Here is a 17816-nt window from a genome sequence, read left to right on the forward strand (position 1 = left end):
AATTGATAAATGGTATATAAAATTTTGCTAGATATTGCCAAATTTCCCTTGAAAAAGAAAAGTATCTCAGAGCAGTCTGAAGAATGTGACGTATGTAAAATTTATTAGGACCAGAGAGACATGACAATGAGTCTTCAGGCTGGGCATGGTGGCTCATGCCTGTAATCCCAGCCCTTTGGGAGGCCAAGGCAGGTGGATCACCTGAGGTCAGGAGTTCAATACTAGCCTGGCCAACATGGTGAAACCCCTTCTTCACTAAAAATACAAAAATTAGCTGGGCGTGGTGGCAGGTGCCTGTAATCCTAGCTACTCTGGAGGCTGGGGTAGGAGAATCGCTTGAACTCGGGCGGCGGAGGTTACACTGAGCCAAGATCGCACCTATGCACTCCAGACTGGGTGACACAGTGAGACTGTCTTGAAAAGAAAAAAAAAAAAAAAAAAAGAATGAGTATTCAATCACAGCCTGCCCCCCTTCCCAGGTGTCATCCTCTCCCTCACCAGGGCAGCTGCTTAAAGGCAATTTCTTTTCTTTTCTTTTCTTTTCTTTCTTTCTTTCTCTTTCTTTCCTTCCCTCTCTCTCTTTTTTTTTTTTTTTTTTTGATGCAGAGTCTTGCTCTGTCACACAGATTGGAGTGCAGTGACGACATCTCAGCTCACTGTAATCTCTGCCTTCTGGGTTTAAGCAATTCTTGTGCCTCAGACTCCCAAGGAGCTGTAATTACAGGTGCATACCACCACACCTGGCTAATTTTTGTATTTTTTAGTAGAGATGGGGTTTCACCTTGTTGGCCAGGCTGGTCTCAAAGTCCTGGCTTCAAGTGATCCACCCGCCTCAGACTCCCAAAGTGCTGGGATTACAGGCATGAGCCACTGCACCCAGCCTGCTTAAAGGCATTTAGTTTTTTCTTTCCTTCCTTGTAGTTTCCAGACTAGCTGATAAATTACCTAAAATGCTATCATAAATTGCACTATGTGGCCTTCACCCATTTTATTCATGTTCTTGGGATTAGTGATATAAAGAACAATGTATAGCCAACCAATAGCTCATGTTCAATTTAGGAACCACCCCATTTTTTCCTTTGGAAACCCACTTGTAACTGCTGCTAATTGGAGCATATATTTCAGGGTAACTTGAACATATATTTCCAAAATTAAAGTACTCAAATTTGGCCCAAATAAACTTTTGATTTATACTAATTTTACCTCAGTTTCATTCTTAAGGCTGACACCCTCCGCATGGATGGTACCATTTTTTGCATTCCCACCAGCAAAATATGAATGCCTCTTTCCTCACCGCCTTGTAAACACATTATATTGTCAAACTTTGAGATTTTTTCCCAATCTGATAGTTGAAAAATGGTATCTCACTTTAGTTTAAATTTGCATTTATTTTATGGGTAGTACGATTCAACATTTTCATATATTTAAAGGTCCTTTATTTTCATTTTGTGTGTGTGTGTGAACTGCAAAGTGTTTGTATCTCTTGCCTATCTTCCATAGGATGGGCTTCCTTCCCTTCTCCATCTTTAGAAGCCCATCATATATTAGGAATATTTAAAGCAGTGTGCTAAAGCTGGCTAGTGCCAGCTTGCAAGTGCTGACTGTTAAATTTTTAGGAATTTTGCAGTCCTGCTGATGTAGCATTAGTGCAGCTGATATTACATTGGCAAGTTAACACTGGCTATGGTGGGAGTATTTACTCTATGGAAATTGGCAAATGTGATAACATCCTCCTGACCCCCACTCCCGGGAAGAACACATTACTGGACATTAACCCATTGTCTATGACATAAATTGGAAATCATATTCCCAGTTTGTCATTTATCTTTTAATTTTGCTTATGATGTCTTCTGCTATGCAAAAATGTTGTTGTTGTTTCGTATACTTCAAATTTTGGTCTTTTCCTTTATTGCATCTGGATTTTGAGTTAGAGTTAGAAGAGTTTTTCCAATTTCTTGATTATAGAAAAATTTCATCATATTTTCTTCTGCTATTTATATAGTTTTACTTCTTTCAAAAAATTAGATATTTGATCCATTGGAATTTATCTTAAGTGGAAAAACAGATATGATGGTGCTCTTGTTTGAACATGTCCTCCTAATTTCATGTGTTGGAAATGTAACTCCCAAATTTATAGATTGGTGGCATTTGGATGTGGGGCCTTTGGGAGATAATTAGGATTAGATAAAGTCATCAGGGTAGGGCCTCCATAATGGGACTGGTGGCTTTATAAGAAGAACAGAGACCTGAGAGGTTGACATGCTCTTGCTCTCTTGCCATGTGATGCACTCGTCATATTATGATGTAGTAGGAAGGCCCTTACCAGATGCTGGCACCCTGCTCTTGGACTTCCCAGCCCCCAGAATTACGAGCTAAATAAACTTATTTTCTTTATAAATTACTCAGTCTGAGGTATTCTGTTATAGCAACGGAAAACAGACTAAGACAGATTGTATCTTCTTCCACTGGCTACCCATTTATCATAGGACTATTTATTAAGAAAGTCTTCTTTTTCTCTGTTGATTTGAGATGGCATCTTTACCACTTATTAGACTTCCAGATGCCATTAAGTTTTTTTTGGGTTTTCTTATTTTTTTAAATTTTTGGCTTTTCTATTCTGTTTTATTCATGTGCTGCCATGGGTTTGAACATCTGTCCCCATCAAAACTTAACGTTGAAATTTATGCCATTGAGACAGTGTTGGGAGGTGGGATCTTTGGGAAGTATTTGGGCCATGGGGCTCCACCCTCCTGAGTGGGTTTAGTGCCTTAATAAAGGGGCTTTCGAGCATGGTCTCTTTGTCTGTCTCTCTCTCCCTCTCTCTCTCTCTCCCGCCAGATGCTAGCACCTGATCTTGGACTTCTCAGCCTCCAGAACTGTGAGCCAATATGTTTCTTCTTCATTATAAATTATCCAGTCTCAATATTTTGTTATAGCAGCACAGAATCCACCAGGGACTCATGTTGGGTCTACATTTAAAATATATGCAAGAAGAGGGCACCTGCAGAGGAGAGCTGCCCAGCACAAGTGCCAGAGTCTGAGTGGAGTGAGGAAGATGTCTCCATGTAGAGGGCAGTACGGTGTGGCTCAGGGTTTTGGAGTCTGCACAGAGTGAGTAGAATGCTCATAGTCATAAGCAGCCTGGCCTGTGATGTCAGAGCCCAGAAGTGGTGAGAAGGATGTCTTTGGAGGGGGTGGTCTGGTCCAGCATAGAATGTCAGAGCCCCAGCCAGATAAGAGCATCCATATATCGGGCGTGAGTGATCAGCATGGAATTCTGTAACCCAAGTGGGGTGAGGAGGACATCTGCATGGAGAAAGGGTAGGCAGTGGTGATGGAAGGTTGGGTATACACGGGGTGACGGATCATAAATGTGGATACATGAAGGACATGAGAGTCTGTTAGAGACACTAACTCAAAATCCAGAAGCAATGTATTACTGTGTGTTAGGCAGATAACAATAAATGAAGACTGAATGTAGTGGTTCACACCTGTAATCCCAATATTTTAGAGGCTGAGGTGGGAGGATGCCTTGAGCCCAGGTATTTGAGACCAACCTGGCCAACATAGCAAGACTTTGTCTCTACTAAAAAAAATTAAAAATAAATAAATAAATAAAAATTAGTTTGCAGTGATGGCATGTGCCTGTAGTTCCAGCTACTTGGGAGGCTGAAGCAGTAGGATCAATTGAGCCCAGGAGGTTGAGGCTGCAGTGAGGTATGATCATGCCACTGCTCTCCGGCCTGGGTGACAGAGTAAGACTCTGTCTCTAAAAAAATAAAATAAAATAAAATAAAAATTGGTGGCTTCAATGTATGAGGAGAAGACAAGACTAGGATTGTAGTGAAGGATGGAAGGGAAAAAATGAAAATAAATCCTAGAATATCAGATCAGAAATGAAGGTATCGGTGTAAACTCATGGCTTCAATAATACATAGATAAACATAGAAATAAATGTAGATGTAAACGTGTGTCTAAATGAATACAAACATATTTACATATTCCTTAGCTCTGTCCTCTCAGAGGGCCTTAAAGCAGCAACACATTAATAGTAATGAGCACACTGAATGCACCGACCTGAGTTTCTAAATTCCATATTCCACTAAAGGAAACCAGGGATTCTTGGAGAAATGGTTGATCTCAGCCATTTCAATGTGTTGCTGGGTCTAGGAAGTCCAAGATGAACCTGGACCTTCTTATGCCAGAAAGTAAAGAAGTGCACAAAGAGTAATGGGGACATACCAAAAGGACACAGATGCTAGCTAACATGAAGGAGATTCCATTAGCCAAATCTTAAGTGATTTGAACATCAAAATAAATAATAATGACAATGGCTTACAACCAATTTAATAAAATAAGAAACCATATAAATAAATGTAAGATAGTGAGTAAATTAAAAGTTTGATGAAAGATAAGGTATTTACAAAGTCTGAACTTCAACTACCCTCTCACAGAATACTTTTCTTTTTTTTTTTTTTTTAAAGACAGGGTCTCACTCTGTTGCCCAGGCTCTAATGCAGTGGTACGATCATAGCTCCCTGCAGCCTCCACCTCCTGGGCTCAAGCGATCTTCCCACCTCAGCACCCCGCTCAACCCACTCCCTGAGAGGCTAAGAATATAGGCTGGGCCACCATGCCCAGCTAATTTTTTTTGAATTGTTGCCCAGCTGGTCTTAAACTCCTGAGCTCAAGCAATCCTCCCTCCTCAGCCTCCCAAAGTGCTGGGATTACAGGCGTGAGCCACCATGCCGGGCCTAGAATACTTGTTAATTACAAATGGAAAAAGAGTAGTTTCATAGTGGAGAGATCCTGCAGACACCACCTTAACTAGGTGATCAAAGTTAGCATCATCAATAATGCAACACATTAAAATCATATGCCATCTGATAGAACATAACAAAATCACAGCACTATTTCTGTAATATTCTCTACCAAAGATGAATAAGCTGAATAGAATCATGAGAAAACATCAGATAAATTCAAAGAGAGGGTGTTCTACAACATAACCTTCCCATAATCTTCAAGAGTGTCAAGGTCATTACATTGGCATAGTATGGGAAGTTAAAAAAGAAAACAAAACAATGAACAAAGAGTGTGAAGGTCACAAAAGTCCAGGAAAGACTAAGGAATTACTCCAGATTGAAAGAGAACTGAAAGAGAATAAAGACATGGAAACTGAATGCAATGTGTGATTTTGAAAATCACACAACTAAAATTTACTGTATGATTTCATAACTTCTGTTATAAAGAACATTAGTGGAACATTTGGGGAAAACTGAATAAGGTCTGATTAAATGTTAGTCATGTGATTTTTTTCTTATTTTAAAAGTTATATTGTGGTTATGCAAAAAAGTCATTGTAGGAAACATACATGAAAGTATTCAAGAATGATGGGGCATCTCAAATGGCTCAGAAAAAAGGAATCTTTGTACTGTATTTGCAACTTTTCTATAAGTTTGAGATTATTTCTAGGAAACGAATATTTGTATTCAGAATCCAACTAGCTCTCATCACCTATACCATGCAAGCCCAAGTCATCATCCTCTCTCACTTGCATTATTACTTAAAACCACCATGATCACTTTATTTTCTCCCATGGCTTCTGTGGTTCAGGAACTTAGGAAGGGCTCAGCTGGATAGTTTTGGCTTGAGGTGTCTCACGCAAGTGCAGTTAGATGGCTAGAGCTGGGACACCCAGGGAATAAAGCACTACTCTCTCCATGTCATCTCAGGACATCCCTAAGTGGTTTCTCCATGTGGGCTAATCTGGACTTCCTTACAGCCTGTTGGCCTCGAGGCAGTCAGATTCCCCATGTGGCAGCTATAGGCTTCCAAAATGAGTGTCCTGGTGAACAAATCAGAACCTGCTTTGTCTTTTATGACTTAGCCTTGGAAGTCACATAATATCACTTCCACCATGCTCAATTGGTCAAAACAGTCACAGAAGCCTATTCAGTTAAAGGTGGAGGGGACAGGGACCTCACCTCTTGATGGGAGAAGTGTCGAAGATAAGCTCATGGACTGTGAGTGGGCGTCGTGGCCGTCTTCGGACAATACCATTTGCCACAGTGGTTTGTTAGGCCCTGTAAGGTCTGGACCCTCACTACCTCCCTGAGCTTTCTTGTGGAATAACTTTCATTTCTTGCTCTCTCTGTTCCAGGCAGAATGGCTTCTTTGGAAACTCAAGCACACTCCTCCCTCAGGGCCTTTGCGTTTGTTCTTTTTCTCTCTAGAACATTCTTCCCCCAGATATTTTATTTATTTATTTATTTATTTATTTATTTATTTATTTATTTATTTTCGAGACAGAGTCTCACTCTGTTGCCCAGGCTGGAGTGCAATGGTGCAATCTCGGCTCACTGCAACCTCCATTTCCCGGGTTCAAGCGATTTTCCTGCCACAGCTTCTTGAGTAGTTGGGATTACAGGTGTGCACCAGCACGCCTAGCTAATTTTTGTTTGTTTATTTATTTATTTATTGAGACAGAGTCTCACTCTGTCACCCAGGCTGCAGTACAATGGCGTGATCTTGGCTCACTGCAGCCTCTGCCTCCCGGGTTTAAGTGTTCAAGTGATTCTCATGCCTCAGCTTCCCGAGTAGCTGGGACTACAGGCACATGCCATCCCGCCCAGCTAATTTTTGTATTTTCAGTAGAGACGGGGGTTTCACCATGTTGGCCAGGCTGGTCTCAAATTCCTGACCTTAAGTGATCCGCTCATCTTGGCTTCCCAAAGTGCTGGGATTACAGGTGTGAGCCAACACATCCGGCCAGGATATTTATTTATTTATTGAGACAGGGTCTTGCTCTGTTGCCCAGGCTGGAGTACAGTGGTGTGATCACAGCTCACTACAGCCTCAACCTTCCAGGCTCAAGCAATCCTCCCACCTCAGCTTCCCAAATAGTTGGGACCACAGGTGCACACCACCACACTGGCTAATGTTCTTTTTTTGTTTTTTTTGTAGAGAAGGGGTGTCACTATGTTGCCTAGGCTGGTCTCAAACTCCTGGACTCTAGTGATCCTCCTGTCTTGGCCTCCCAAAGTGCTGGGATTACAGGTGTGAGCCACCACACCTGGCCTGGAGTGGATTTTTATAGTAGTGGATAACTGATGCACCTTTCTTCTCTTTGTCTCACTACAATCACTACAATCCTAGTAATTATTTCTCAAACATGAACCCTCCTATTCTTTTGTTCTCACCTAGGTAACACATAGTATGAAGCAACATACAAACACATATACAAGTTTCTTGGAAACAAGCTGTGTTAGTTTCCTAGGGCTACAGTAACAAATTACCACAAACTAGGGGGCTTGAAACAATAGAAAGTTATTCTCTCACAGTTCTAGTGACTACAATTCATAGCCAAGGTAAGGGCAGGGTTATTCTCTCCCAAGGATCCTAGGGGAGAATCAGCTTTGTGTCTTTCTCTTGGCTTCTAGTATCCCCAGCAATCTTTGGTGTTTCTTGGCTTGTAGCTGTATAAGCCCAATATCTGCTTCCATCGTCACATGGCATTCTCCCGCTATATTTTCAGGTCATATTGGATTAAGAGCTGACCATCTTCCACTATGACCTCATCTTAACTAATTATGTCTGCAAAGACCCTATGTGCAAGTAAGGTCATGTTCTGAGGTACTGGGGATTAGGACTTCAATATATCTCCTGGGGGAATGCAATTCAACCCATGACACATACCTATCATTTCCCCCTCAGTTGTATATTGTAGAGCCCTTAAACATTTCAGTCTTCAATGTGACAAAGGCCGGGCATGGTGGCTCACGCCTGTAATCCCAGAACTTTGGGAGGCCAAAGCAGGAGGATCATTTGATGTCAGGAGTTCGAGACCAGCCTGGCCAAAATGGCAAAACCGCTACTAAAAATACAAAAATTAGCTGGGCATGGTGGTGCAGGCCTGTAGTCCCAGTTACTTGGGAGGCTGAAGCAAGAGAATCTCTTGAATCCAGGAGGCGGAGGTTGCAGTGAGCCAAGATCTCGCCACTGCACCAGCCTGGGTGACAGAGAGACTCCGTCTCAAAAACAAACAAACAAAAGTGACAAAACAGTAATTCTTAGTATTTAATCAACAAAAACCTATTGAGTGCCTACTATGTGCAAAGCACTCATCTGGGCTTTATTTGCTTCAAACTAATCTGTATAAACACTTGGTCGTTAAATTAGAATTGGAATGAATTTGACCTCAGTGTTTTTCAGTTGGAACAAGGTAGGCAGTGAGGAACAGATCCATACGAAGGCCTGTGAATGGCGAAAAGACTATGCCAGGCACAGTGGCCAGGAGATTTCACAGACTGGCAGTTACTCATTTGTAATCAACAACCTTTTGCAAAGCCAAAGTTGATTGGTGTTTTGTGGGCCTGTTAATGTGACCACGACACTCAACTTTTCACCCCCGCAATGACAGGATGATTCCTCAGCTATTTTTGTTTGAACATTTTTTTTTCTAAACCAAATTTCCCCAGGATTTTCTTTCCGGTTTCTTTTGGAGCTGGAACCTCCTATGTTCCCAGCTTTGGAGATTAGAAGTACTTTCTCCACACCTTCAGATTTTCTAGTATTGCATAAGTTGTACTTGTCCAGACTTGCTCATTCTTTAGTTAGTTCTGTTTAAGTTTTCTCATCCTTTCATTTACGTTGTTTACTTCATCCCTTCCTCTGCTTTCCATGGGTTATTTTGATGTCCTTTTCCCAATTACATGAATTCAATGTTTAATTCATTTATTTTCATTCTTTCTTGCTTAGTAATGAGTACGTATGAGCCCTGCTGGGCACAGTGGGGTGGCTCCAGCCTGTAATCCCAGCACTTGGAGAGGTCAAGGCGGGCAGATCATTTGAGGTCAGGAGTTTGAGATCAGCCTGGCCAACATGGTGAAACCCCATCTCTATGAAAAATATAAAAATTAGCTGGGCATGGTGGCGGGTGCCTGTAATTCCAGCTACTCGGGAAGCTGAGGTATAAGAATCACTTGAACCTGGGAAGTAGAGGTTGCGGTGAGCTGAGATCGCAGCACAGCACTTCAGCCTGGGCGGCAAAACAAGACCCTGTCTCAAACAAACAAAACGAGGCCAGGCGCGGTGGCTCACATCTGTAATCCCAGCACTTTGGAAGGCCAAGGCGGGTGGATTACCTGAGGTCGGGAGTTTCAGACCAGCCTAACCAACATGAAGAAACCCTGTCTCTACTAAAAATATAAAATTAGCCGGGTTCGGTAGCGCGTGCCTGTAATCCCAGCTACTCGGGAGGCTGAGGCAGGAGAATCACTTGAACCCGGGAGGCGGTGGTTGCCGTTGAGCCGATTGCACTCCAGCCTGGGCAATAAGAGCAAAACTCTGTCTCAAAGAAAAAAAAATGTACAAGCTATGTGTTTTCTTTCTTTCTTTTCCACATCAGAAAGTATAAAGGCTAATGTCTTTTTTAAGTACCAGGCTGTCTATCTATTGAAATCCCCCATCCATTCACTCAGCTAAGATTCACTCGCTGTCTTGCCATGAGGTCATTTCTATCTTCTTTGAAATCAGTTCTGGACCTCCAAGGAGAATGGTAACTGTGTTTTATTTTCAGAGCCTTCTTTCTGCCTTAGCATAGTGTCCCAGCACAAAGCAATGATAATAAATGAACAACCATTATTGAACATTGACCCTGTAGCTGGCATTGCACCAAGTACTACATTATTTTAACTCCTCCATTCTAATCCTCTATGCCCATTTTACAGGCAAAATGATACTCACTCGAATGTTTGTCCTCTGTTTCCATTCTTGAAACATGCCAAACCTCCAGTTTTAGGGAAAGGCCCTAAAACTGGACATAGGAAGGGCCCATGCCTCTCTCTTCCATATTCTAATTAAGCACTCAGCACACATGCCATCTCTTCAAAGCTTTTCCGACCGCCTATCTACAACAGCCTGCCTCCACAGTTTCACACACTCTCTTATGTTATTTATAAAAGAATCTCACTCAATGCAAGCTGGATTTCCTCTCCTGTAAAATGAGGTAGGCCCTCTCGGCTCAAGGTCACTCCCTGTGATTCTACACAGAGAGGGAGGGGAAGAGAGGGCGCTCGGCAGCAGAGAGGAGGAAGGAGGGAAGGGCGAAGGCGGGAGTGGGTGCAGAAGCAGGGGGTCTGGCGGTCCAGGGGAGTAGAGGGGAGGGGGGGATTCGAGTGGGCGCCAGGTGGAGCGGGGACAAGGGTTGTCAAGGGAGCACGAAAGGGGGCGCGGTGTGTCCCGCAAGGACTGGGTAGGGCAGCGCCTGCTGTGGACTAGGGGCGAGGGCTACGAAAGGGTTGTTGGAGGGATGGATGCCGGTGGATTCCGAAACCAAGCGGCTCCGAGGGGCGACTAGAGGTGAGGAGGGGGCGCGCAGGTGTTGCCAAGGTCGGACAGAGGGGAGCGCGGTCTATCCGGCTGGGAATGGGCCGGACAGGGCGCGGAGTTCCGGGGTCGCGGAGAGGCGCGGAGGTAGATCTGAGCTGAGTGGAGGGCGCGTGGGGGTGGGTGCAGAGGGGCGCCGAAGGGATCCGGGCCCAGCGGCCGGTGGTGAGGGGCCGCGGAGACGCTCAGGTGGGAGCTGGGCGGCCGAGCCAGCGCAGAGGGGGCGCGGCTTGCGCGGCTGGGCGGGGCCAGGCGCTGGGTCGGGGGCGGGGGGTGCGCCGGGGTCGCCGAGAGGCGGGCGCAACAGCGGGGTCCGGCGCTGTTTGGGCGGCCCCAGTGGCTGTCGGCTCACTTCCGGGAACGCCTGGGAACCGCAGTAGCCGCCTGCTAGCGGCGCTGCCAGCCGGCCGGCGCAGGCTGCGGAGCGGATGAGCGCGCAGCCCAGGCCAAAGCCCTGGTGCCCGCGCGGTGCTGGCCTCAGTCTGCGGCCATGGGGGCGTCCGCGCGGCTGCTGCGAGCGGTGATCATGGGGGCCCCGGGCTCGGGCAAGGGCACCGTGTCGTCGCGCATCACTACACACTTCGAGCTGAAGCACCTCTCCAGCGGGGACCTGCTCCGGGACAACATGCTGCGGGGCACAGGTGGGAGCTCTGGGCCCAGGGCCGGCCGTGCGCTGTCACCCGGGTCGGACTTTGCGGGCGAAGGGCCGAAGCTGGGCACGCGGGTCCCTGGCTGCGAGCGCGGCATTTCCCTCCCGCCGCCCGGGACAGAGACCTCGGGCTGCTGAGCGACTGCGCCCCGAAACCTCCGGCCTCTGTGTGCCGCTTCGGGCGGGTTCTGGGGTGGCGGTGGGGGAAGGGACTGGAAAGTTAGGTCAAGCTCGAAGTTCAGAGATGAAGGGAAACCACCGGGCTTTGTTTCAGAGGCCCAAGTCTTCCCAGTGGCAGCCACTCTTGGGGGTCCATCGAGCTGAGCTGCAGCTTATTCAACGTGCTGGTGAATTTAGAAGACTGGCATTAGCCCTGCTAGAGTTTGCTCGTTCTGTTGTTTTGTTTTGTTTTTCTTTCTTTCTTTCTTTCTCTTTCTCTCTCTCTTTCTTTCTTTCCTTTTTCTTTCTTTTTTGGCGTGGTTAAGCTCTATGAGATCTTGTAGTTCTGACCTTTCCCCCATATTCCGAATGCCAAGTATTATTTACCCTTGTTGCAGTCATAAAATTATCTCATTTTGATATCCTTAGATTTCGTAGACACGAAGGCTATTCTTGTGCATGGTTATATAAAATATTTTGTTTCTCATGCCACATAAATTCTTACAGCTCAGCACGAAAGCCAGTTAACAATCTACACTATACAATGGGTGAATTTGTGGTATGTAAATTCTCTCTTAAGAAGGTTGTTTTTGAAAAGCCAATAGCAGGAGTTTTTTTCTCAAAAAATGTTGACCTTACTTTTCAAGATAGAACCCGTTTTGAAACTCATTTTGAAACCCATTTACATAGAAATAATGCTTACACAAGGCCTTTTTCTTTCTTTCTTTTTTTTTTTCCTTTTTTTTTTTTTTTTTTTTGGTAAGGATAGCAAGCAGGATAGACGTGCATAGCATAAAAAACAACGCCCTCTTTCGTTCCCTACCTCAGTCCCATTCTTCGGAGGGGAACAGAGTTTCCTTCTAGAAAGGTTTACTTTTTAAGCTCAGATACGTGTATCTTTTTTCTTTTTTTCTTTTTGGTTTGATTTTTGAGACGGAGTCTTGCTCTGTCTGCCTCCTGGGTTCAAGCAATTCTCGTGTCTCAGCCTCCCTAGTAGCTGGGACTACAGGCGCATGCCACCACGCCGGGCTAATTTTTTGTATTTTTAGTAGAGATGGGGTTTCACTGTGTTAGCCAGGCTGGTCTCCATCTCCTGACCTCGTGATCCACCCGGCTTGGCCTTCCAAAGTGCTGGGATTACAGGTGTGAGCCACTGTGCCCGGCCAACGTGTATCTTTTCTTGTATGTAATATGTGATCATACTATGTGTATATACTCTGCACTAGTGTGGTTTCACTTTGTGTCTGGGATATATTTCACATGAAAACGGACAAATCCATTTCATTCTGTTTTTGTAGGTGTGTATTTTCTGAATCTAGTATGATTTATTTAACCAGTTCACACCTGTAATCCCAGCACTTTGGGAGGTCAAGGCGGGCGGATCACTTGAGCTCAGCAGTTCTAGACCAGCCTGGGCTACATGGTGAAACTCCGTCTCTATAAAAAAATTCAAAAACAATTAGCGGGGCGCAGTGGCAGGCACCTGTGGTCCTAGCTACTCGGGAGGCTGAGGAGAGAGAATCGCTTGAACCTGGGAGGCGGAGGTTGCTGTGAGCCGAGATTGCAACGCTGCACTCCAGGGTGAGCAAGACCCCATCTCAAAAAAAAAAAAGAAAGAAAGAACAAAGGTTGTTTGACTTGCTTGCTAAGTGTTGTTAATGTAACATATTGAAGTAGTTAGGTAATATTAAACAGTCCCAGATACTGCTACTGGTTGGGGTCAGGTTAACCAAAGTCTAGGAGAGTAGGCCTGGCGCAATGGCTCATGCCTGTAATCCTAGCACTTTGGAGGCTGAGTCGGGCAGGTCACTTGAGGTCAGGAATTCAAGACCAGCCTAGGCAACATGACGAAACCCCCGTCTCTACCAAAAATACAAAAAATTAGCTGGGCATGGTGGCTCGTGCCTGTGGTCCCAGCTTCTCAGGAGGCTGAGGTGGGAGTATCACTTGAGCCCGGGATGCAGAGGTTATCGTGAGCCGAGATTGTGCTACTGCACTCCAAGCTGGGTGACAGAGTGATACCCTGTCTCAAAAAAAAAAAAAAAAAAAAAGTAAAACATATTTATTATAAAAGAAGGAAACTATATCTATTTCATGCAAATGTAAAAAAGGTAAATTAAGATCCCTCATAATTCTGCCTTGCCACACAGAGATGATTATAGTTAACCCTTGGGTACATTTTCTTTTATTCTTTTTTTTTCTTTTTCATTTCTGTTGCATTTGTATTTGCAAAATGGTTATATTCTAAAAACAAATTGTCATATTCTAAATGATAGGTTACTTTTTTATTCTCATTTATAGTGAGCATGTTCACACATCATTAAGCAGTCTTAAAAATGATGTTTAAGCTGGGCGGGGTGGCTCACACCTGTAATCCCAGCACTTTGGGAGGCTGAGGTGGGTGAATCACCAGAGGTCAGGAGTTTGAGACCAGCCTGGCCAACATGGCAAAACCCTGTCTCTACTAAAAATACAAAAATTAGCCAGGCATGGTGGTGGGCGCTTGTAATCCCAACTACTTGGGAGGCTGAGGCAGGAGAATCAGTTGAACCTAGGAGGCGCAGGTTGCGGTGAGCCGAGATGGTGCCGTTGCACTCCAGCATAGGTGAAAAGAGCGGAACTCTGTCTCAAAAAAAAAAGATGTTTAATTTTATCAAAGTTGTATAGTTATTAAACATTTTTATTGGACATATATGTTGTTAACCATTGTTTGTTGTAATAAATACTGTTATGACTATCCCTGCACATAAACATTTGGCAAATCTTTGCTTATTTCCTTCAAATAAATTCCTAGTATGGAATTTCTACAAATATGGTACTATCAAATAATACAACAGAAGGATTGTGCCAATTTACTTTCCAGTCATTGTTTCATGAGGGTGCTCTATTTTTATAACCCATGGCTGTATTTTATAGCTAAGGTTTAAAATCATGCCAGGAGATATGATAAGGACACTGGAAACTTTAGGCAACTCATTGACAGTAGCAAAGCTGGAATAACTGTAGGTCATCACTGAAACTTGGAGTCAGGGAACTTGAATCTGACCTTAACACATTTAGTCCAGTCCTCTCTTTTATTGTATTTTATTTTTTTGAGACAGAGTCCCATTCTGTTGCCCAGGCTGGAGTGCAGTGGCACGATCTTGGCTTACTGCGACCTCCGACTCCTGGGTTCAAGCAATTCTCCTGCTTCAGCCTCCCAACTCAGGTAGCTGGGACTACAGGGTTGCATCACTGTGGCTGGCTAATTTATTTTCAGTAGAGATGGTTTTGCCATATTCCAGGCTGGTCTCGAACTCCTGACCTCAGGTGATCCAACCGCCTCGGCCTCCCAGAGTCAGGCCTCTCTTTTAGAGATGAGGAGACTGAGTTCAGGAGAACTTGCTTGATAGTAAACAGTATTTATTGGGGGATTAGGGTGAAAACGTAGATTTCTCTACGTTAAATACTCTTTTCTCTATGCAGTATTTCCCACATTGAGATTAATGAGATAGACATGAATTAGACAATGAGATTCATGAGATAGACATTTCAGATAGACAAAAACTTTTTATTTCAAAGCAGAATTGAAACAGACACAAATCTAGCACATCAAAGCTGTATTTCATGAAAATTATAGCTATTTATTTTTAAAGCTAAGTCACTTTAAAGAAAACTATATAGTAAAGAACTATATAGTAAAGAAAAACTATATAGTGAATAATAGTTCAACTATGGTAGAAATCGTGAGGTTGATGTGTGATTGCTTAGTCTGAGAAACTGCACTGTAGCATAGTGCTTCTCAGAGACATAACATGGCTAGGTGTGGTGGCTTATGCCTGTAATCTCAACACTTTGGGAGGCCAAGGCGGGAGGGTCATTTGAGCCCAGGAGATTGAGACTAGCCTGGGTAACATGGTGAGAACCCGCCTCTACAAAAAAATAAAAACATTAGCTGGATGTGGTGGCACGTGCCTGAAGTCTCAGCTCTCTGAGAGGCTGAGGCGAGAGGATTGCTTGAACCCAGGAGTTCGAGGCTGCAGTGGGCTGTGATAGCACCACAGTACTCACAGTGACAGAGTGAGACCCTGTCTCAAAAAAAAAAAAAGGAGACATAACCCTAGACTAGGCGGCCAACCCTTATGAATCTCATTTATTCTCATCTATATGATGGGGGAGATGAATGTAGTAGATAATCTTCAAGACTTCTGTCAGTCCCTGGATTCTATATTTCTAACAAAACATTATTATGTACACCTGTGGCACATAGGCATGCATAATTAGAATGATACTGATGGCAGAGCGGAGATTTTTTTTTTTTTTGGAATGGTAAAACATTTAATTTATAATAGGCAATTCCAAAAATATAAAAGGATATTTCATGATAAGATTCTTCCAAGATATTTTATGCTTATACAATCAAATGTTTACCTATGCTTCTCTTTGTGTATGTATTTCTTAAAACACAGATTATAGCATGCTGTATATACTGTTTTATACCTTTAACAATACTGTTTGCATATGGAGTGCCCCATTTCATTTTTTTCTAATAGCTTTATTGAGATATAATTAACGTACCATATAATGTATCCATTTAAAGTATAAAACTCAGTGGACTTTAATATATTCACAGAGTTGAGCAGACATCACCAAAATCAACTTTTTTTTTTTTTTTTTTTTGAGATGGAGTCTCGCTCTGTTGCCTAGGCTGGAGTGCAGTGGCACGATCTCAGCTCACTGCAACTTCCGCCTCCCACGTTCAAGTGATTCTCCTGCCTCAGCCTCCTGAGTAGCTGGGATTACAGCCGTGAGCCAGCATACCCAGCTAATTTTTGTATTTTTATTAGAGATGGGGTTTCACCATGTTAGCCGGGCTGGTCTCGAACTTCCTACCTCAAGCGATCCACCCACCTCGGCTTCTCAAAGTTCTGGGATTACAGGCGTGAGCTACTGCACCTGGCCTTCATCAATTTTAAATTAATATATTTTTTCTTTTAAAAATTTTTTTCTTTTTTCTTTTTAAAATATTTTTTTGGCCAGGCGTGGTGGCTCACACCTGTAATCTCAGCACTTTGGGAGGCCGAGGAAGGTGGGTCATTTGAGGTCAGGGGTTTGAGATCAGCCTGGTCAACATGGTGACACCCCCGTCTCTACTAACAATACAAAATAAAATTAGTTGGGTATGGTGGCGGGCACCTGTTGGGAAGCTGAGGCAGGAGAATGGCTTAAGCCCAGGAGGCGGAGGTTGCATTGAGCCAAGATCGTGCCACTGCACTCCAGCCTGGGCAACACAGCGAGACTCTGTTTCCAAAAAATATATATATATTTATATATATATATATATTTATTTATATATATATTTATATATATATTTATTTATATATATATTTATATATATTTATTTATATATATTTATATATTTATATATATTTATATATTTTTATATATTTTTATATATATTTATATATTTTTATATATTTATATATATTTATATATATATTTATATATATTTATATATTTTTATATATTTATATATATTTTTATATATTTTTTATATATATACACACACATATATGTATATATTTATATTTATATATATATATATATATATATGGGGTCTCACCATGTTGGTCCAGGCTTGTCATGAACTCCTAGCCTCAAGTAATCCTCCCCTCCTTAGCCTCTCAAGGTGTTGGGATTACAGGCATGAGCCACAATGCCCAACCTTTTAAAAAATTAATATTTTTTCTTTAATAATCAATTTTAGAACATACCCATCACTGCATAAAAGAAACTTCATACCTATTAGCAGTCACTTCTGTTGCTACCCCACACCCCTCCACCTGAGCCTCTGGCAACACCAACTCACCTCCTGTCTCTTTTGAGTTTTCTACACTGGACATTTCGTACAAATGCAGTCATACAATATGCAGTCTTTTCTGACTGGCTTCTTTCATTTAGCTTAGTGTTTTCAAGGATCATCCACACTATAGCATGTTTAGTACTTCATTCTTTTTTATCGCTGAATACAATTCCATTTTATGGATGGGCCATGTTTTATTTATCCATTCATAAGTTGGTGAACATTTGGGTTGTTTTCTCTTTTTCTGTTATCTTATGGGTGTACCATAGTTTGTTTAAATAACTTAAAGAACAATTTTTAAAAGGTAAGCCTGGTCATGAATACTGTCTCAAAGAAAGTAGGCTTTTGCTAGATTGGTATTTTGTAACAAAATAAGTTAGGCCTTTTAAAATTCCATGGCTGGAATCTAGTAGAATCCAGGGAGCTTGTCTCTCCGTCTATCCATCTCTTCATCCATCTGTCCATCTAACCATTCATTCAGGCAACTATCTGTGGATCCTTTAAGCATCAGATATGTGCTAGGTAGTGGAGACACAGAGAGCAACTGATTTCACTAGGTGCTCACAGAGTGTGGGCATGGGGCAGGTGGGCAGATGGACATGTGTTATTAGTCAGCTCAGGCTGCCATAACACAATACCACACACTAGGGGGGCTTAAGCCACATAATTTATTTTCTTATAGTTCTGGAGGCTAGAAGTACAAGACCAAGGCACTAGCAGAGTTGGTTTCTGGTGAGGCCCTTCTTCCTGGCCTGTCTAGTTGCCTTCTCACTTTGTTCT

General features: G+C 43.0%; 1 protein-coding gene across 1 annotated transcript in view; it reads left to right on the forward strand.

The window, feature by feature from the left end:
- Positions 1–10635: 10635 nt before the first annotated feature.
- AK3 (adenylate kinase 3) overlaps positions 10636–17816 on the forward strand; it is a 29583-nt gene continuing 22402 nt past the window's right edge. The window contains exon 1 of the mRNA XM_054500944.2: positions 10636–11027. Within this exon, the coding sequence (XP_054356919.1) occupies positions 10877–11027 (151 nt within the window). The 5' untranslated portion in view covers positions 10636–10876. The remainder of the gene's footprint in view (positions 11028–17816) is intronic.

The sequence above is a fragment of the Pongo pygmaeus genome, chromosome 13, assembly GCF_028885625.2.
Source record: "Pongo pygmaeus isolate AG05252 chromosome 13, NHGRI_mPonPyg2-v2.0_pri, whole genome shotgun sequence".
Lineage (NCBI taxonomy): Eukaryota > Metazoa > Chordata > Mammalia > Primates > Hominidae > Pongo > Pongo pygmaeus.